Source organism: Lynx rufus, unplaced genomic scaffold (assembly GCF_022079265.1).
Source record: "Lynx rufus isolate CCGP_SWC_20201006 ecotype Redwood Valley unplaced genomic scaffold, mLynRuf1.p SCAF_26, whole genome shotgun sequence".
NCBI classification, from domain to species: domain Eukaryota; kingdom Metazoa; phylum Chordata; class Mammalia; order Carnivora; family Felidae; genus Lynx; species Lynx rufus.
In genome coordinates, this window is record NW_025814841.1 from 3,477,994 (window position 1) to 3,500,846 (window position 22,853).

The 22,853-nt window shown below is 34.8% G+C and overlaps 1 protein-coding gene across 39 annotated transcripts in view; it reads right to left on the minus strand.

The window, feature by feature from the left end:
• The window catches only part of RIMS2 (regulating synaptic membrane exocytosis 2), a 614,217-nt gene that overhangs the window by 148,205 nt on the left and 443,159 nt on the right, over window positions 1-22,853 (minus strand). For 16 of the 39 annotated variants that reach the window (XM_047088888.1, XM_047088884.1, XM_047088889.1 and 13 more), the window contains one exon: window positions 588-688. The exons of the other annotated variants lie outside the window; for them this stretch is intronic. In XM_047088888.1, coding sequence (XP_046944844.1) covers window positions 588-688 — 101 coding nt within the window. The remainder of the gene's footprint in view (window positions 1-587; window positions 689-22,853) is intronic. 39 annotated transcript variants of the gene reach the window in all.

A 22,853-nucleotide genomic window follows, 5' to 3' on the forward strand; every position in this document is an offset into this window, starting at 1 on the left:
TCATGACTTTGACTATGAATGATATCATGAACCTAAAAATGTTTTGAAAATATAAAGGCAGTGAAGAAGAAGAGTCTCCCTCAGTAGATCTCATACCTCAACTTATTCCCAAAAAGGAGCTCAAAAGGATTCTCAATAAAAAACCTTTTGAACTCCTTACAAGAGCTCATGGGTATGTATTTTGTTCTAACCACTCATTAATAAACCAGATTCAACTAAAATACTATGAAATTGAAAAAAATTCCTAGGTATGGGAAAACCACAGCTATTCTCCCTAAACATTTTGAGGGTGTTGGGGCCTTTTAGATTTTATAAAATAAAAAATTCTAAAAGATTAGTTCTTTAGATCATTGAAGATTTTCATTTCTTTAATCTCCTATATTATATAGTGATTTTTTAACAAGGCAATTTCTATCTCTAAAAGTTGAAATATAAACACATTATAAATTTTAGCATAAAAATAATCATGGGGCCATTGCATTATATGTTCGTGTCTAACTAATGTGCATTCAGAAGTTGAAGAAAACCTGACGGTTTCATATGATTAATTGATTATCTTACAACTTTTAAAAAGAAAAATGTCTTGCCTTTGAATGGTAATCTTGCTCCAGTCTGGGGTCTGATCCGGCTACCTGTTTGTATTTGTTAATTTTCATTTGGCGATTTCTCTCGTCTATATCCATAGCACCTATCGAGTAGAAAAAAACCCATAAAATTAATGTTCAGTTCTTATTTCTGAGTCCCACTTACAGGATGTATAATAGAAGAAATGCTAGGCTGATATATCACTTTCATTCAAGGTAGTACGTACAAATTAAATGTCATCTATTATTTCTTGAGTTTATTAAAAGTATTCAATTTGGTGAACAAAAGCATGATGACTAAATATGTAAAAAAAAAAGTTTTAATCTGAGTAAGATGTAAATGAGTTTTAACAGAACAACAAATCTCAACTAGAGAGAAAACACTTTCTGGTACATGTAGGCCCAGGAGAATATATTTGATAACACATAAACTTGACAGCAATAATACTGTAACACTTTAGCCTATAATTCATCAGGATTTGCTGCTTTATTTATTGAAAAATAGTTGTAAGTCTAATTGGCTTCAAATACAATTTTACAGTTGTGTTTAGAAACCATTATCATAAAACTAGCACATGTGTGAAAGCAGGTTGCCCCAGCTTGTATGGATCTTTTGAACTTGAATTTTCTAGAACCAGGGCCAAGAAAGAAGCACTCGGAATAATACTCCTGAGAACATACCATGCCAGTAAAGACACTGAAATCATTTCAGAACAAAACAAAACAAAACAAAACATGGAAGGAGGTGAGAAAGTGAGATGGTAAGCCTATTATAGAATAAGATTAATACTCTCTATAACAGGTCCTACCTACAAACACATCAATTATAGGTATCAAGAGGGTCTTTAAAAACTTTGCTTAGAACAAGAACTAAATTCAGTTAGCAAATCTTAGCAAACATGAAAAAATGTTTTTAAGGTATATTTATACCTTTAATCAAAGAGATTTTATAGGAAAATTCCATTTCTCATAAATATGCATAGTGGAAAAACAAAATCTCAATTGCATACTACAAATATACAAACTGGGAAAAATAACCACAGCTTACTGGGCTCAAGTGGGTATATACAACAAAATGTTGTCATGTAAATTCATAACCACTGAGTGTGGGTAGAAATGTAAACATACACATATATGCCCTTCGCTTAACATCATAACTTTTTAGAAACTGCAAGTTAAGATCTCTAGACAAAAGTGTGCCCATTCAAAAATAAGTATTTTAGTAGTCATCCTGAAAACAATGTCATTGTATATCAGATAATTCTCCATTAGTGACAAATTCTGAGTAAAAATCTGTTAATTAAAATAAGATTTAAAAAAGGAAAAAAATTCCAAAAAGGAGTACGAAAATCTTGAATAAAAGAATGTATCTTGAATAAAAGAGTCTATATTCCATGACCTCTAAGTATAACAGAAAATTTAAGTCAACTATTCAATAAAGTGAGCCAAATTATTCTTTTTAAGAGTCTTGTTTTAATAATGATTTGAGTGATTAATTCTGTGCCAAATTATAAAATAGGGGATGAGGGTGTTGGGAATGTTAATATAAATTGAATAAAACATAAAATCAAGTGAGTGCTTCCATGATACGAATGTGAAATACAGTCAAGTATAAATGTCTACTTGTCTATTAAAATACAACATTGGAATTATTTGTACCTCCAGAGATATTCTCAGGAAAACATGTTTATTTTCTTCAAGGGCAAGGGAACAAAAAAAGCTATCCCTGCATCAAAGAAATTATGTGTACTTAAAGAATATTAATTAACTAAATTGAGCGGGAAGTTCTTTTAAAAAGTTTCATTTTGATATCATAGTAGCAAGATACTATATTAATTCAAATAGCACCAATAGACAAAGTTAAGACACATTTTATATATACATATATAAATTTATGTAACATACATATAGATATATATACACATACACACATACATATGCATTTTCTAATATTTAGACTATTTTCTGGACATCAGCCTCCTATGAAGCTACATTAAATTCTTTCTAATTCCTAGGTAGTCATGTGATACATACTGGCAGAAGTTGACGAACTTGTTCTGTAAATGGGCCCGATAATAAATATCTTAGGCTTTGCAGACCGTATGTTTTCTGCCACAACTCTGCCATTGTAACATGAAAGCAGGCATAGAGTGTGCATACACAAATGAGTGGCAATGTTCTATTAAAACCTTATTTACAAAGCAGGCAGCGGGCCAGATATGGTCTGTGGGCAATGGTTTGCTGATCCCTGCATTAAAGCATAATGTTTTTTTATTAAAATAACAAACAAAACAACCCACACTGATTTAATATTGCTTTGCAAAAGAGCCTTTCTCCTTAGTAATGGTTTAAAGATTTTGTAGAATCAGGTTTATGGAACATCACTTATATTTAACAGATCATTGGGGGGCCTAAGAAGAAGATTAATCTGTATTTGCTCGAAGTAAACAAAGATGCAAACAGAGTGATATAATTATTTAAGTATGTTATCAACTAAATTCCAATCTCAAACACATCTTTCATCTCCAGACTCAATTACCATCTATAGACAGTCCTTAAATGAAAAAAAATTTTGTTAGAGCCTTAACTAATGATCTCTCAAGTGACTATCTTAGTGGATATACAGTCAACAAACTTGTATAATAAATATGTTTAGCTTAGAACTTTAAATTCTCCCAGGAGGCTAATCCTTAGGACAAACCACACATTTCTCGCTCCAAACTATTTGGCTCATATGAAGCGTTCCATTCCTTTTCTACATTTTTATCGACCTATTCTCATAAGATAAACACTTCACAAACAATAATATCCTTAGAGAGAAAAGTATCCTACTGGTAAAGAGATCCATTATAGGAAATAGAAAACTGTCTTCTATTGAAACTTCCCAAATAATTAATAACAATGTGATAAAGGGCCGCTTTAACAAATCTAATTGATTTTCATGAAATACATAGAGACATAATAAATGTAATCTGAACATAAAATATTATCTGAGACAATTTTTGAAGTTAAAGAAGTGTATTATACTATAGTAGAAACATATTTTTTTTAAAAATTAAGTATATTTTGCCAAACTATCAAGGAAAGGAAAAAATTACTTTTGGTAACTATCGCATTGAATCCTAGTTTACAAGACTTTTCTTGTGAGAAAATACAAGGTTGAAGAGGCACAAAACGAAACAAGATTACAGACTATAATGGTGACACTGACAGAATTCACGTATTCCAAACGAACAAAGCTTAAAAGGGCCAAATTCACGTAATCTCTAAGTGCTAAACTCAGCATTTAGGTATGTACCAAATGAATGCAATAAAGAAAAAGGTATAGGGGCGCCTGGGTGGCGCGGTCGGTTAAGCGTCCGACTTCAGCCAGGTCACGATCTCGCGGTCCGGGAGTTCGAGCCCCGCGTCAGGCTCTGGGCTGATGGCTCAGAGCCTGGAGCCTGTTTCCGATTCTGTGTCTCCCTCTCTCTCTGCCCCTCCCCCGTTCATGCTCTGTCTCTCTCTGTCCCAAAAATAAATAAACGTTGAAAAAAAAAATTTTTTTTTAAAAAAATAAAAAAAAAAAAGAAAAAGGTATGATCAGTGTATGTAGCTATTTGCTTACTTCTAGGTGACAATTGCACAGGAGAAAGCATGGTTACATGTGTCTATTTTCTACTTTCAGTAGGGTAGACTATAAAAACAACTTATTGATACCTTTCGCCAGTCAGAAGAAGAAGAATAGACATTGTTAAAAATGGCTACATTAGATATAATGAGATAAATAAGAATAAATAAAAATATATATGAGATAAATGAGAAATGTAGTATTTTGTTATATTATTTTATTTTCTTTTAAAAAAATTTTTTTTAACGTTTATTTATTTTTGAGACAGAGAGAGACAGAGCATGAATGGGGGAGGGTCAGAGAGAGGGAGACACAGAATCCGAAACAGGCTCCAGGCTTTGAGCTGTCAGCACAGAGCCCGACGCGGGGCTCGAACTCACGGGCTGTGAGATCATGACCTGAGCCGAAGTCGGCTGCTTAACCAACTGAGCCACCCAGGCGCCCCTATATTATTTTATTTTCAAAGGCAGAGTAATTAAAAAAAATATTGTCCCTGATTTTACTGAACATTTTAACTGTTCTTTCAATATCGGCTAACTGTGAAAAAAACTTATTTTTCAGATTGACAGTCATTGACAGCTATTGACAAAAAAACTGATGGTCATTTATAGGAATGTGATGTACAATGATAAAACGTAAACTGTTTCAAAATACTACATATTTGGTGCTGTGCATCAAAAGGCTTTACAATGGTCATGTTTTTGAACCTGAAATTTCACTTCCCAGGATTGTTCCTAAAGAAATAAATCAATGTGCAGGATGTACATACAGGTATATCTACTGCCACATTGCTTGAAAATTGTAAAGACCTGGGAGAAGAAACTCTAGATGTCCGACTATAGGGGTTGGTGAACTGCACTCGTGGTGTATCTATAAGATAAATGCATCCATGAAGTAGTGCATGTGATATGCATGCGCATTCACATCCGTAAATATAAAGACACTGCAATTAGTAATTATAAAACATTAAATGGTGATATAGTACTATAGTTTCTGAACTATAATCTAAAAAACTATATATATATTCATAAAAATATATATGCACATAACCTATACAAAAGACAAAGGGATAAGGGGAAAAAATGAAGATTTCTATACCAGAATGTTAGCAGGTATCACTGGCTATTGAAATTAAGTGCTATTGTTTTCTTATTGGGGTTAATATGTAGTTTATAAAATGTCTACATGGCTATACACTATACAGGATAAAATACTTTAAAAAACACAAAGCATCATATTTTTGTGAAAAAGGACAAATTATTCAGTTTGAAAACCTATGGTTTTGTCTACGGCCATACCACCCTGAACACGCCCGATCTCGTCTGATCTCGGAAGATAAGCAGGGTCGGGCCTGGTTAGTACTTGGATGGGAAAATCCAAGTACTAGGATGGTTTTGTAATGATTTGATAAAAATGCTTTGGAAACAAATGTTAAATAAATTTTTTAATGTAAACATACAGCCATTCATTGCTAAATTTATCTTAGGGATATATATTTATTTTTTAAATAAAAGCATTTGGGTTGTTATTTAACACTGGAACAAGTTACATTTTAAAAGTATGCAAATAAATATGGGGATAAAAATGATAAATTATGTACTAAATTATTTCTGCATCAGTACTGGGGCCAATGGAAGCATTTTGTTTTAAAGTGTAAACAGTCTTTTTTTAAGTTTTCATTTAAATTCCAGTTAGGTAACACACAGTGTAATATGAATTTCAGGTGCACAATATAGTGATAACACTTTCATACAACATCCGGTGCTCATCACAAGTGCCCTCCTTAATCCCCATAACCTACTTCACCCAACCATCAGTTTGTTCTCTATAGTTAGGTGTCTGTTTCTTGGTTTGTCTCTTTTTCCCTTTGCTTGAGCACACGTAAGCTTAAACTGAGTAGCTAAGATATACAAGTTTTGAGGAATACTTATTTCCAAATAAATCAATTCTGAAGAAGTTTCTACTGTGGTTACTAGGAGTTAACACATTGGGAATGAAAGATATAATTTGATTTGGTTTATAATGTGTTTGCTTATAAAATGATCTTTTTTTTCATTCCTAAGAATGTAGGAAAACTGAACTCCATATATGCCTAAGTCAAACTTGTAATTAACCGAAACATAAAGACTCTAGAAACTTACAAAACTGTTGTACTACCTGGAGGCTCATAGGCTTTTAAATTACGTTCTAAACCTTAACAATCTATTTTGGATATCTAGGTTACCTGCTACTATATGTATCTGTCTGCTGTTTCTCTGCTACCTCTCTGCCACATTCATTAAATAATACTTCAAAGGAGATGCTATAGCAAACTGCACAGACTCCTTTTCCTATAGTCAAAAGAAACTGATATTTAGACTACTTTCGGACATACGTTATTAAGAGTGACCTAGTGATACGAGGAAACAGAGCATATCTGGTTTTGACATCTAAATTCAGTAAATAGACTTACTGAGGTTTTATTACTCAGATGACTTGGATTTTAGCACCATTTTAGGTTTCAACATTTAAAATCAGGATATGGTTGGGCTACAGGGGAAGGTCACGGTTTTGTGCATGGAGAGTGCAGTGCAGATAACCAACACAGGGTTGATGGGGCTTTGCAACTGTCCAGATTTAGGGTGATGGGTGTATTTACGCTATACAGGAATGAATCTAAAATCTTAAAAACAGCACTGGTTTAAAAGATAAGAAGAGAAAATACTTGGGTTTAAGTGTTAATTTCACAAGCCTTCTAACTGTAAGTACCTAATTTACCTTTCTGGATATAAAATTCACTTTGTGTAAAATTAGTCGTTTGGGACCGGATACTCTCTCTGATTCTTTCTGCTATGTAAGTATCTGGTTGGTTAATTATGAGGCCAAAATAATGTTTAAGTGTTTGTTCTTTTATATTATCATATCCATTTCATTAATATAAGTAGGGTATATTTATATTATATCTAGAAATATAAATTTCTGGAATGTATTTCTAGAAGTATTATACCTGGTCTAGAAATTCCTACTCTGTTTGCCCTGGCATTGCATTTATTAAAATTTACAGTGTGTGTGTGTGTGTGTGTGTGTGTGTGTGTGTGTGTGTGTGTAAGGAGACAGGGACAGAAAGGAGATGAAGGAAGAATAGAGGGTAGGAGAAAGACAACGAAAGAAGAAGGGAGGAAAGAAGGTGGGAGGAGATTGAGAGAGAAAGAGACAGAGAGAGCACTCTAAGAGCAAGCCTGGGAAAGAGAGATAGACACAAACTGTATTGAAAAGTTCATTAAACCAGAGAATTTGCCCAGCAAAAAGAATCATAAGGATGATCTAATCTAGGAAGCTAGGAGGATCTTTCAGACAAGATCAAGTGCTATTGTTTTACTGTATGTTTCCCCCACGTATACTGACATGTTTAAAAGAAAATATTAGTAACTTTCTATCAACTTAGTTATTTTTAACTTGTTAGTCATAATTCCTGTATCTTTGAAAAAACAAGATACATTTTAAAGGAGAAACTAAATGTTTAAGTAAAAGTCCCTTGGAGAAGGAATACAATGATTATTGTTAATATTGTTTCTAAGAGAAAGTGCAATAACCACTGATAAAAGATACAAATGTGATAGGGCTCCTGGGTGGCTCAGTTGGTTAAGCGTCTGATTCTTGGTCTCAGCTCAGGTCAGGATCAAACCCCTGACTGGACTCTGTGCTCACGGTGTAGAGCCTGCTTGTAATTCTCCCTCCCTCTCTCTCTGCCCCCCCCCCCCACTCACTCTCTCTGTCTCTCTCAAAATAAACTCTTTTTTTAAAAAAGATACAAACATGAGTCGGATTCATTGGGTTAATATACTATTCCCTATAGGTGTTAAGCACTTTAAATATTCTGCCATCTTCCTGATGGATAAAATCTACATTAAAGAAGAGATAACCCACAGAGTAACACATATTATTGCCCTGTGTAGATGACTTGTCCCCATCTTATTATATTTGGGTATGACTTATTATGAAAGAACACTGTGTCCCACATCTGGGGCCTAATTAACGCAAGTCATGAGATATTTCAACTGCATCCACTCTTATGCATATCACAGATTGCATGGACTGTTTGAGAGGAGCATAATAAAGAAATTTAAATGCAACTTTGCATTTATGTTCATTTAGAAATAAATGTTTAAGTATACTTAGAAATGCTGAGAGGGGTACCTGGGTGCCTCAGCAGGTAAGGGTCTGACTCTTCATTTCAGCTCAGGTCATGATCTCACAGTTTGTGAGACAGAGCTCCATGTGAGGCTCTGCACTGAGAGCACAGAGCCTGCTTGGGATTCTCTCCCTCCATACATACACACAATGGAATATTTCTCAGCCATAAAAAAGAATGAAATCTTGCCATTTGCAACAATGATGGAGCCAGAGAGTATAATGCTAAGCAAATTAAGACAGAGAAAGGCAAATGCCATATGATTTCACCCCGATGTGGAATTTACGAAACAAAACAAAATGACATAGGGGGAAAAAAGACAGAGGCAAATCATAAAGCAGACTCTTAACTATAGAGAACAAACTGATGGTTACCACAGAAGAGGAGGGTTATGGGTTAAATAGGTGATGGGGGTTAAGGAGTATACTTGTTGTGATGAGCACTGGATATTGTAGGAAAAGTATTAAATCACTATATTGTATACCTGAAACTCAGATTTACAGTGTATGTTAACCTACTGGAATTTAAATAAAAGCTTAAAAAATAAATTATACTTACTATGGCATTAAAATGATAACATACATATTTTTAAGGTAACGAAGATATTTTACCTTCTTAAGTCAGGGCAACAAAGAGGCAGATAAGGGGTGATAAGTCATTCAAAGTGGAATTCTTTTATAAAGTTGAGATTCTTAAAAGGATCCAAACACATGTGATCGTATCCCCTAAACTATAATGAAAGGAATAATGAACTTCCTATTCTCCAAGAACAGCAGAATCAGAAAGGGGTTATTACCAAATGGAGAGAGGAGTGACATAAACAGGGCCAAATTTCCAAGAGTAAAACAAATGTCAATTGTTAGGTATAATATTTCACTTCATATTTTCAATGATGGTATGCATAAAAGTTGTTAAATCCTTACATTTCCTTTAGAGATAACAACATGTTGCCAACAACAAGCAAGCCAAGGAAGATTAAATTGTGCTTGGAAAATTTAACTGAGTAGAGAAAAAGAAAAATGTTTATATTTAAATTTTTAAAAATCACTAAAATCAATTACATTATGATTGCAAACTGCAAATGTGACATAAGCTTCCAATATAAGAACAGATAGAGAAAAGATTTGTAATAGTCATCTCCTCTGAATATCCACAGTGATAATCCTAGAAAATGATTATCCATTTGAGTTATCAATTGGGATAAAATGAGGGAAGTTTATGTAGCAATAGTGTGATTAAAAGGAAAAATGTACATTTTAATTGTTGTTATACAATCTCATCCCCGTTAGCTAATACTGAAATTTCTTTAAATTCGGATCACCTAAGTTGGGGTTAATTATTTACAATGAGAAAAGGAACTATTACATACAAGGATTTTATTTATTTATTTTTTTTCTGGTAAGGAGGATGAAAAGTTTATTTATTTTTTCAATATATGAAATTTATTGTCAAATTGGTTTCCATACAACACCCAGTGCTCATCCCAAAAGGTACCCTCCTCAATACCCATCACCCACCCTCCCCTTCCTCCCACCCCCCATTAGCCCTCAGTTTGTTCTCAGTTTTTAAGAGTCTCTTATGCTTTGGCTCTCTCCCACTCTAACCTCTTTTTTTTTTTTTTCTACATACAAGGATTTTAAATAATACTCATGCTTAGATATCAAGCTGTGTACCTTTTTCCAAAGGTGCTCGTGAACATTGTTATTGGTCAAGGGAGCTATAACGACTGCACGGAGGACCTCATGTCCTGCAGTTTGACACTCCCTCAGAATTCAAAGGTAGGCATCCTAAATGTTTCACCAATAGGGACATTTCCTGAAATCTTCTCTTCAATACCAAGAAGAAAGTGGAATAAAAGGTAGGCTCACCGTCAGATCAAGACAGCTAGGGATTTGATGAAAACACCTAAGCCAGAGACTCGGCTGAATTTCATTCCACCTTCCAAATACCCACATGGGATTACTACTTACACTGAGGATCCTAAATGAAACCGCAAACTAGACGGTCTGTTGACATTACATGTCCCCTTCCAAATTCCTCTCTTTTCTTTTTCTAGACATGTAGCTTTGTTCTCTCATGGTGTCCACCACACATGTCACAGCTTCTCGGCTTTCACGTTTCTACATCCTCCACCTTGTCACAGGTAAAGACCCCACTTCCTGAGGTTAAGGGCATAGATTCTGGCACTGAGCTCAACTGCTTTAAATTCCAGCTTCAAATGGCTGGAGTAAGTTATGAACTGATCTATACCTGAAATTTTCAATCTGGAAACTAGAAATAAAAACAGTACTTCCAATGGGTCCTAAGCTCAATTATGTATTAAAATAACTTATAGCACAGGGACTTAATTATCCAAAACATCAACCTCACTGTAAAAGAACTTATTAACCCAAAGAAATCTCTGAGAGAATGCAAAGTAAAAATTCGTTTTATCAGTGAATCCTAGTTCTATGACTAACACCATGTTAAAACTTATCTGAGGTACTTCTGAGTTTCTCAAGAGTAAAATCTGCAATGTGTGGAATGAAGATCCTGATCATCAATTATTTATCACCACTGCAAGTTTCGTAAGTGGGACCCACTATACCTAATATAAAAACGATGAGTTTTTACATGACTGAGCACTTGTGAGCTATAAAGTATGACTATCCCAAAGTAGAGAGCCTTTTATGTGTTTCCAACACAGAGGTCATGTTATTTGGTTACTGCTGATTCATTTAGTAAGAACTTCGTCTTCTTGGGGTTCTCTACTATTTCATGGTGACTTTACTCAAAGAAAAAATTCGACTACCATACTTATTTTGAAACTTATTTCTTAAATTCCCTGTAATGTCATATTTGCCAAATCCAGTGACCATTCTTCAGCACCATTCTATCAGACCTCACAGCAGCATTTGATAGATTTATTAAACTACGCTTGGTATCTTCTCCAAGTGTTTGGCCTGCACTTTTCTGACACTCATTCAGCTCACTCTTTATTAGACTACTTTGTTGGCTTATCTTTCTCAGCCCATCTTTCAAATATACACATTTCCTAAAGTGTTGTCATTGACTTTTCTTCTTATTCTATTCCTGAGTGATTCTGCCTAAGTCCATAGCTTCAACTGTCACTTTAATGCTGAAGGCGACTACCTTCATCTACTTTCCTGTAAGCCTGAGATTCACATCTTAGTTGGGGGCCCCTGGGTGGCTCAGTTGGTTAGGCATCTGACTCTTGATTTCGGCTCAGATCATGATCTCATGGTTCATGAGATTGAGTCCCGCGTCAGGCTTAGTGCTGACAGCAAGAAGACTGCTCGGGATTCTCTCCCTCTCTCACTACCCCTCTTCTGTTCTCTCTTTCACTCTCCCCTTCTCTCTCAAAAGATATAAAAATAATAATAATAATAATGCACATTTCTAGTTATCTCCTAGCGATCCCCACATGGATATGCCATCAGTGCCCAAAACTCAGCTTGTTCAAAACAAGTTAACATTACTTCTCATATTTGTCCTTCTTCCTATAGCTATTATCAATGACTATCCAGAATATCCAGAATTTATGTCTTTGTTAATGCCTTGCCTGTTCTTGGAACTGTCAACACTAAACACTTCTCTTGCTCCTTCTGGGTTTCTTGTTCCACTGCTTTAGACTCAGACTTTTAGGCCTTTGCTAGCTCAACCTCTAGAGTCCTCTCTTCTCTTTGTGTGATGAAGTTATAGGCCACCCCCCATCCATTACCAAGCCTCCTGAACCCTATTTTGGGATGGGAGTTGGCTTTTAATTGCTTGGGACGTGTCAGGTCGAATAAAATTTTCTATTAGTCTATATATTTAGTACTATCGGGGTAATATATTTTAAAATTAATTTAAATTTTTGCGTGTTTTCAGTTATTTTTAAAGCCAGATTTATGGAGGCCTACTGTCAGAAATTAAAATTCACACTATTTAGGTGCATCTATGACATTTGACAAATGGATGTAGTCATGCAACCTCACCACAATCAAGATACAGAGTATTTCTGTCACTGTAAAAAGTTCCCTGGGGTCACTTTGCCGTCAATACTCTCCCTACCAGCCCGAGGTAACCACTGAGCAGATTTCTGTCCAGCTTTTAATTTTTTTTTCAACTAAAGTTTTACTGGATCAAGGCATAGAAAAAAAATGTAACAAAGCTTTTAAAGGTGCACGGTTAAAATCTTGTGTTCCAGAACTTAATAATAACGTTCCTGAACTTAACACTAATAATACTTTCCAGAAGCCAGGAATTGTGCTAAAAGCTTTGCATGAATTATGATTATGTCACTTAACCAGTACAACTGTATGTGATAGGACTTTTGTCACAATTTTACTTATTGGAACATTTGTACAGGGCATAGAACTTAGTAAGTGACTGAGATTGGTCTGTTTTCCAAAATTTATAATCTGAAATACTTAGTCATGAAGTGATTCTCTCTCTTCTCTTTCTCTCTCTCACACAAACACATACACACCCTTAACTCTTATTTAATGCTTTTGTTGCCCCAACATTCTTCCTTTTTAACATTTCCTCCTTTTTCTTATCTAATTGCATCATCTCCTCTTTGGCCTTTTTTTTTTTTTTCATACTTTAACTTATTTCCTTTTGACCCAAACTTAAACTACAATATAGTCATTTTTAGTCTTTAATCTTCTTTTTGGGGTTTCCTTCTGATTCTCATTCCTTTACTCTGAATTGTCCTATCAACCTCCTTCACATTCTTCATGACCGTATAACCTATAACCATGATCTCCCCATCAGTTATGTCACATAATTAATTAATCTAATCACTCTTACTTGTTACCATTTTCCTTGCCATTAAACTTTGCCTTTCCCACTATTAGTTCTCTTTCTCATCCTTACTCTCATGTCCCATACCCCATCTCCTCAAGCCTTCATACAGGCTACTAGAAAGAAACTATCCTTTGTCAAATAACATCCTTCTCTTCAGTTTAACTGTAATCTAATTTAAATTCCCTTAGCAATTATCTTCAATGTAGCATTATTCATGCCAACTTACCCTCTTTCATGTGAAACATACTTACCTTTCATGCCAACACTTTTATATTACAATGGTTTTTTTATAGATATAGAAGTATAGAGCTTTAAGTGAGCAAAGAGGAAGAAAATGATCTGAAAATAATCATACCTTATTTTTAACCATGAGCCAATGAATACATAGTATTGTGTGCAAGTTAATACTAAATAACTTGATTACTAACTTATTACATATAATCCTTTCCTTTCAACTCAAATGATTTAAAAGTATTTTAATCCTAACTTTATCATTCAGTTATACTTTGTTCATCTCCCCTGCAAATCTTCAATATTTAAAACTCTTCCATCCATCACTGACACTTAAATGTCTTTTCAGGAAAAAAAAAAAGTATAGCAAAAATTATTCTCTTCTTCTGAACTTTAAATGTCCTGACTTTATCTTCTGATTCTTGATCTTAGTTGTGTATCTCCTGGCTCCTTTCATACTTTGTTTCTTCTTACTCTTCTGTTTTAGTTCAAAATCACCTCTTCAGAAAGACTTCCTGGATCCCTCCATCAAAAATATATGCCTTCCCACCCCAGCTGTGCTAAGCACAGAGGGTTTTAAATAATAGAATTATAACAATCTAAACTTACCTTGTTTAGTGACTATTAGCTCTCCCAAGAGTGTAATTTCCATGATGGGAGAGACCTGTTATGCCCCCAGCACCTAGAATAGGCCTGGTATATGAAAATGTTTAGTAGATACTTGTTGAACAAATGAATTTTTCAGATGTGAAATACTTTTATAACACTAGAGTAAGAATTTCAGGAATAACTTCCTTATATAAGCGTATATGGTAGAGGACACTTTAATATGTCGTTATGATACCTAGAGAATGATTTGAGTCTAACATAGTCAAGTTGACAGATTATTGGGCTATTTTACAGAGATTTTAATAGTCTCTGCTTCGGAATTTTATTCCTATTTTATTTTTATTCTTATTTTAAATAATGACTCAATTTTATTATTCATTATTTACATTATACATCGGTCTGAAAAATGAAATCTTTGGTATAACTTGATTTAGTAGTAATAATTAATAGGAACTATAATCTTTTTACTTTCTAGTATGTTGAAAATTCTGTGACAAGTTCCTTACATATATTATCGCTTTTAATTATTTTCAAATTACAAAAAAAAAACATCAAAATAAGTGCTTGTAATTTCTGTTAATAGCATTATTCAGTTAAATGGTTGCATACTCATTCATTATTCAACATTCACGGTAACATCCTTTTCACTGCTACAAATAATGCCTTAGTGAAACTTTCGTACATATATTTTTATCTGAGCTCATTTCCAACAGAGCAGAAGTTTGTAAATATTTTTAAGGCTCTTGATTTCTATTGAAAAATTACTTTTTAGGAAGATTATAGTAAATTATGCTGCCACTCTTATATCACACTCTCACCAGCATTAAAGCATTGTTTTCAAAATAGGTGAAACATAGTATCTCATTTTTTTTAAGTTATCTATTTGGTTATGATTGGAATAAAATGTGGGATTTTTTGGAATAAAATTTTTTTTATACATTTACTGTCCACTAAATTTCCTGTTTGGTGAAACATCTGTACGTCTTCTGCCCATTTTTCTGTTAGAGTTTTACAGAGTACATAGTTTATTTGTCAAAGTGATTCAGGCATTAAGGCTCTTAATACTCCGAGTTGCTGCAAATATGTTTCCCAGTGTGCTGTTTGCCTTCTAATTTGTTTATGCTGATTTTAATCTTCTGAAGTTTATACCTGCCAAGGTATAACTTGACTTGTAGTCAAGTCTCTCTTTTTAAATTTCATTACTTTTATTTTTAGAAAGGCTTTCTCTTTTCAGAGAAAAACCTTTTCATGCTTTTATTAAAATATAATTAACCCTTCAATCTAACTGCAGCCCAGAGTTATATCCCTAGTGAGTGACAGAACCCGGATAAGAATTGAGACCTATCTGATTTCAATGTTCTCGCTTTCTACCCAGCTCTGTTGTCCCAGAAATTGTAACGCTCAACAGTACAGGTGCAGCAGTTCTGATGCCCAGGTCTGTGTGACAGCTACGTCCTAAACTAGAAGTCACAAACTCGTATATTTGTAATGCATATAACAAAAATAATTCTGTATTATAGACTGGATGACTAAAATGCCTGGGCTTCAATACACTTGACTCAAAATAAAAATTCTGGTTTCTAATGTATTTTATAAAACAATTAAAAAAAATAGCTCCACTTACATCATGCTTACAATGTACCAGACACAGTTTTTAAGTAACTTACAGTTTATATATTAATGAATTTAATACATACAATAACCCTTTGATACGGTATTATTATCTCTGTCTTAGAGAAGGGGTATCTGAGGAATCTACAAAGAGTAACTTTCTCAGGATCACGCAGCACAGGAGCGGTGGTGCTGATCGGGGAGTTTAGTTCCAGAGTCTGTGCTCTAATACTGCTTCTCAGACTAACGTTTCTTACAGGAACACATATTTTCCCCAATAACTGAAATTTTCAGAAAAGAGAGTTAAGGTAGACAATAGGCCAAGGTAAAATAGAATGCTAAGGTATTTAGAGCGCACGAATAATGCTTTGAGAATTCAGCAGTAACTTCTTAAATTCAGGATGTATCTTCCAAGGCAGATGGAATTTTACATCCATAAAGCATTAAAAAACAGTGCATTCCAAACCTCAATTTAAGTGAGATAGCTGAAACCCAAAGATCTCCAATTACATGTCTAGGATCACACAGCTCAGTGGAAAGACCGAAGCTAAAACTAGGTCTCTTGACTCCTGTTCAAATCTTCTTTCCAATTTCCCTCCCACCACCCGAGGAAGAACTACTCAGACCATTCTTATTTCACGTTTGGGCATTCCAACTGTTTCACGTTTCAACAACTTTCTTAACTCTCTTCTTTTATATTTGACTATTTATAGGCTTTAGAAAATTAGTCTTAGTATTATCCTTTATTAATAGGAGTTTTCACATAAGATGTGATATGTTTTTATATATATGCACATATACAGGCACCTATGTCATTTCATTTGATTTTTTTTTTTGGTTAAAATATCACAATATTACTTAATAAAATGTTAAACTTAAACTTACATAAAATATTCCAGGCTGCTGTGTCTAGAGTACTGATCATACAGTTGACACTCCATGCTTCTTTAGAAACTGATTTACATTTTTTAAATGTTTATTTATTTATTTTGAGGGAGAGAGAGTGAAAGGGGGTAGGGGCAGAGACAGAGGAGAGAGAGAGAACCCCAAGCAGGCTCCAAGCTAATAGTGCGGAGCCTGACATGAGGGGTGGGGCTCGATGCCGTGAATCAGGACATCATGACCTGAGCCGAAATCAAGACTCAGATGCTTAATTAACTGAGTCACGCAGGCACCCTGATTTACATTTTGTGGCAAAATTTCAGTCTACTAGAGAGTTATGTTTTTCATGACTGAGCAAACCTTAAATATCTATATCTTAGACTTCCATCAATAATACCGAGTCCATTAAATATAGGTAGGATACAATCAATGCACAAAAAGTACCTAAAAATGGGTAGAATGTGAGTGTAATGATAAGACTGATAATGAATCAATGACTGAAAGATTCAGGGAAATTTCAGTAACAGCTTATATGTGTGTTTATATGTGTACATATTTATAGATTTATTAAATTTCCCCCACAATTAATGTTACTTCTCTTTCCCTTTTAAGATATAACACAAGTAGAACAAGATGTCAAGTGAAAGCACATGGTATTTAAAACATGTCATATATGCCATGCAAATGCGAAAACGATTAAAATGAAGGTTTGCAATAATATATCTCAATGGGCAACATTCAGAATAATCACAGAAATAAAACAAAAAAGAGAAACTGTTTTCATGCTAAAAATAATACTGTAATTGTGTTAATTTTGAAAAACTTGCCTTAGCTAACCCTAACAGGAAGTGAAGTAATAATTTTATTAAGAATTATAGAATACCGGGGCGCCTGGGTGGCTCAGTCGGTTGAGCAGCCGACTTCGGCTCAGTCATGATCTCACGGTCCGTGAGTTCGAGCCCAGTGTCGGGCTCTGTGCTGACAGCTCAGAGCCTGGAGCCTGTTTCGGATTCTGTGTCTCCCTCTCTCTCTGACCCGCCCCCGTTCATGCTCTGTCTGTCTCAAAGATGGATAAACGTTTAAAAAAATTTTTTTAAGAATTATAGAATACTAACTGAACTTATTGTAGAAATCACTTCACAATTTATACATATTCAAATCAGTGTGCTGTATATCTCAAAGGAATACAATGTTTGTTTATTTAAGGAATCTCCGTGTAACCTAGGGCTTGAAATCAACGACCCAGAGATCAAGAATCCTGTGCTCCACCAACAACCAGTCAGGCATCACCTCAAACTAATCCAATATTATATGTCAGTTATATCTCAAAAGAGTTGGAACGTTTTTTAAAAAATTAAAAATAAATTTTTAAAAATTAGAAAATAATTATAATCACAATGCAAAGTGTGTGTCAGTTATTCCCAATTGTGTTTTTATTAAGAAGCGCTTAAAATCTATTCAACTTGAACTGTTAAGCTTTTCAAATTAACATTAAGACCTGGCAGACCAATGGGCCAGTCTGAAATCGTTTTTTTTAACATATTTTCTAAAACTTTTGATGTAGCACAGAACCAACTATAATAATGTAATAACTGGTTAACATAATAATATAATAATTGGTATTATAATAATTCACCTAAGGAATTAGTAGGAAATATGGCTGAAAAAACATTTGTTGTTTTTGAGATCTCCTTAGGAGTAAAACATATATTACACAAGCACTAAGACTGCTAGATGGCCTAGACCAGCTCTGGAAGTAATTCTGGCAAGATGTGTAGTTCACACTTGAATTTAAAAACATGAGCAGATGCTGTTTTATGGAACTTACCAAATAGTATTTTTAAAATCTCTTTTGTATCATTAGCTCTCTTTCAAATGGTCTCTAAGATCTGTTTTAAAATTGTCTAAAAAAGTACAATTGTCATATGAATTTTTTTTAAGTTTACTTATTTATTTTGAGGGGGGGGGAGAGAGAGAGAGAGAGAGAGAGAGAGAGAGAGAGAGAGAGAATCCCAAGCAGTCTCCGCGTTGTCAGCGTGAAGCCCGATGTGGGGCTTGAACTCTCAAAGCCTGAGATCATGACCTGAACCAAAGTTGGACACTTAACACACTGAACCACTCAGGTGCCCTATCATATAAAATTCCTCAAGAGTTAAGAAGAAAAGTGTAAACTCTAATAAAACTTGCTCTTCTCATTTAAAAGAAACCTGATTTTTATCTGCCAAGGGCTAAACTTAGTGAGTATTTCCTGCTTCAAAATGTGTGATCAAACTCCATTCCTTCATTCACTGTGTAGAATTATATTGCAATGACTATACTTGGACCTATAATAGAAATAAAGGTCCTTCGACTACGGTATAAAATGCAAAACACACACTTCAACTTAATATGTCAGGAAAATGACTGGCCTTACGAAATTATTTTCCATCACACATTTTGGCTCAAAGTATTAATAGGTGGTATTGATTGAGAAAAATAATCAACTTACATATTCATTAAAGATGTGATGATGGTTTAATATACTACATTCTATTGGTCACAGTCTCGAGTCAGTTTTTGAAAAGCTTTAACTTCATCTAACTTTTATTAAACAATCGGAAATCCATCTGAGTTGCTTGTTACAAAATTTACTGTTTTCTCTTCTAAAATTACCTCCTTTTTCTCTGAAGTTCTCATTACCATCTCTATCATTCTTTACTCTCATTTTGTTCTGGAAGGGAATGCACTGGTCCTCATTTTTCTTTAGGCTTTGGAGAGTTTGTGGAATCCTTTATTCAGTGCTAGCGAATACAGACCAAGTCCCCACTTACAGTGTTGAGAGTCTACAGCTGAGAAAGCTCACCCCAGCTTCCTCCCACCAGAACGAAAGGAAGGATTAATAGCTACAACCACAGTTTTAAAGTCTGTGCTAAGAAAGACTTCAAATTATGTTTAGATAAAAATTAAAAGTAACTTAGGACATGAGATTTGAACCAAGAACATTCTCTTTCCTCTGTAAATTTAACCATTCCACATATGTCCTAGATAGTATTTTTTTTTCCTAAGAAAAATTGCTTCCATCATCAATCTTCTCCTCTTCCTAAGTTTCAAACTCCCTCAACAAAGTACTTTTCTCTATGCATCATAGAGATTCCTTTGTTCAAGCTGTTGAATTCCCCCTCCCAAAGCTTAGCCTAAGGTCTTTATTTTTCTCCGTGTTTTCTCCCCTACCATATTCAGTGGTTCCTTTCTTCCCTATCCTACTATCTATTCTTAACATTTTCCAATCTGTACTGTCAACCACACCTATCCTGAGCTTCCTTCTCCACTTCTTCTGCATTGCTGCCCACATCCTAAATCTTTTCCACTTGTGAATTCTGAACCCAGAAGCCTTTCATGAAATCTTATGCATTCTCAGCCTCATCACAGAATGCGCATCTCACCTGTTAGCCTGAACGGAAAGCTGCCCCTTCAACAAGAACACTACCTGTCCGAAACAATTTGAGGAGAAACGGCTCAAAATCCTATACTTTAAGTAATAGGGAATCCTGGAAGTGGTACCAGCATTTTTCTATGTCTGCATTTCTCTTTTCACATGTTTACTTTTCTAATTTCATGTAACATTTATCGCTTTTGTGTTCATACCATTACTTTCTTGCTGTTACTGTCTACTTCCGCCCTACCTTCCTTCACCCATTCTCTGTCACACTTAGGGCATCAGTGGCTCTTCAATGCCTATATAAAAATTCTAACATCAAAGTTTGTTGCTTTCGGGGTGCCTGGGTGGCTCAGTTGGCTGAGCGTCTGACTTGGGCTCAGGTCATGATCTCACTGCTCGTGAGTTCGAGCCCCGCGTCGGGCTCTGTGCTGACAGCTTGGAGCCTGGAGCCTGCTTCGGATTCTGTGTCTCCCTCTCTCTTCCGCCCCTCCCCCGCTCATGCTCTGTCTGTCTGTCTGTCTCTCTCTCTCAAAAATAAACATTCAAAAAAATTAAAAAAAAAAAAGTTTGTTGCTTTCCTTTCCTTTCCAAACTGTAGTCCAAGCCCCACTTCAGAAATTCACCCCCAGGATCAAACCCTGTATCTTTCTATTATTTGGAATTGTCTAACATCTGAAAATTCTAAGCATCACTAAATCAATCTCTGAAAATAACACTCTCCACTTGCCTCCATTAGCCTGAATATCTCTATAAATTCCAGTTCTTTCATTAAAGCCCTTCTTTCCCAGTTCATGGAAAACTCTGTATCTGAATGTGATTTAACTGCATGGCATGATTTCACATGACCAGCATCTTCCCTAATCTCAGACATCACTTTAAACACTTTGCTTGCAGGCCACCCTCAACACCCTCATCCTTTTTCTTTCTCCTCTAACTGCCTGCAAACTTCCAACAATTTGTCTGAAGTGTGCTAATGAATCAATCACACGACCTTAAAGAGCATCATAAATTTAAGTTCTTCACGTAAACTATCCTCCTTCTACATATCTTTGGTGAACTCTCCCTTGTATCCTCCAGGACAGCTACTCTTCATTTTAACTTCCCCAAGCCATTATTAGGAAGCCTAGTCAAATGTCACCCTCATTCTTTTTTCTTTTAGATCTCTCTTTCCTTCTCTTCCATCTGGCTTCCACGGTCCACAACTTCACTAAAACCATTTACACAAACATTGTTATTGGTTAACATTTAACAATAGTTGCCCTTCTCTTGGATTTTTCTGATGAGTATATCCTTCTTGAAACACTTTCCTTTCTTGACCTCTGTTCTTTTCTAGATATCCCACTGTCTTTCAATGGTTCTTTTCATCATGGTTTTCTGGCTCTTGTTCTTCCCTCCTCTCCTTAAATGTAAAAAAATGTTGGTAATCCCAGAATTTTGATTCTTGGCTCTCTTCTTATTCTTCATATACTTCTGGAAATTCGCTTCATTCCAATGGAATCAGTTAAATGCTGATTCCTTATTCTCTGTCTCTAGCCCAGACTTCTCCGCTGAGTTCCAGACCCATACATTCAATCACTTCTAATAGATGTTTATACCTGAATATTCCAAAGGAATATCAAACTCAGTTCATCGTCACACTGAATTCTTAATTTTTTTCCTAAAACTTTTCCAACCTATATTCCCTATCTTGATAAAATGTGCCCCCATTTACCTATACATTTACCTATACCTCCTTTTCTTGCATCAGTAATATCCAATCAGTATGTAGGTCCTACAGGTTTCACATCTTTACTTTCTCTATTGATACCTTAAGTCACCCCATCATCATCTCTTCACTGATCTGTGAAACAGCCTCATAAATGATCTTTTTGTCTATACTGCTCTTGTCCACTTTTTATATAGTTTCTAAAGTAATCTTTCTAGAAAAAAATATCCAATCTGTTCCTCTCTTGCTTTACATGTGTCAATATCCTACATGTTCTTCAGAAACCCTCCCCTTCCCACTTTTGCCTAAATTTGTTTGAAGTCATTTTCCCTGAGATGTTGTCTACACATGAGGACAACATCTTTCTAGTTTTTAATGTTTAATTCATATGTTATCTCTTCTATGAAGTCTTTCTTGAACTAATATCCATACTTTCCAGGTGGAAATGATCATACCGTCCTTTGTGATTCCATTGTATTTCTGCACATATAGATTTCTCACAGCACCTGTAATATTATTGCATTTACTCGTCAGATTCACTCTACAAAAAGCCTACGAGGATAGGGAGCTATTTTGTGCGTCCTGTTATTTCCAGCACCTAGAACAGTACCACATCACATGAGTTCAAGAAATGAGTGTTGAATGAATGTTCGAGATTTAGTTCAAGTGTTCCTTTTGCCATAAAGTCTTTTCTGGCCATCTAGTTGAAACAGATTTTATTTGACTTTATAGCTTTGCAGAACATATTGTTAGAATCATCCACACTGGCACCTAAACACAGCATGTTCCCCACATATTATAACTCCTCGGTGATATTGATAGCATGTGTAGGACATGTATTAGATCTTTAGTGTTCTCCACAGTCTAGCACATTGCAGAACTCATGATAAAAATAAAATACTTTTAAAATTATGTAACATAAAGTTGAAAACAAGGTTTAAGTCTAAGATAAGTTGAAGAATGAAATACGATTAATCTTTACTTTAATTTCAATAACTAAATACTGTATGCCTATATGTATGTACATATATACATATATTTGGATCTGGAGTTAGTTACCCAGTTATGGAAAAAATACATATACATACATGTACATATTATGTAAATATTAATCTTTTTATTTTTTATCAATCTAATTGGAGCGGTTGCTGCTAACAGTTGAATATACCACTACCTAAAATAAAAGTGCCTGCAAGATTTAACATTTTGTAATATTAGAGGAAAATGAAAAATTATGAAAT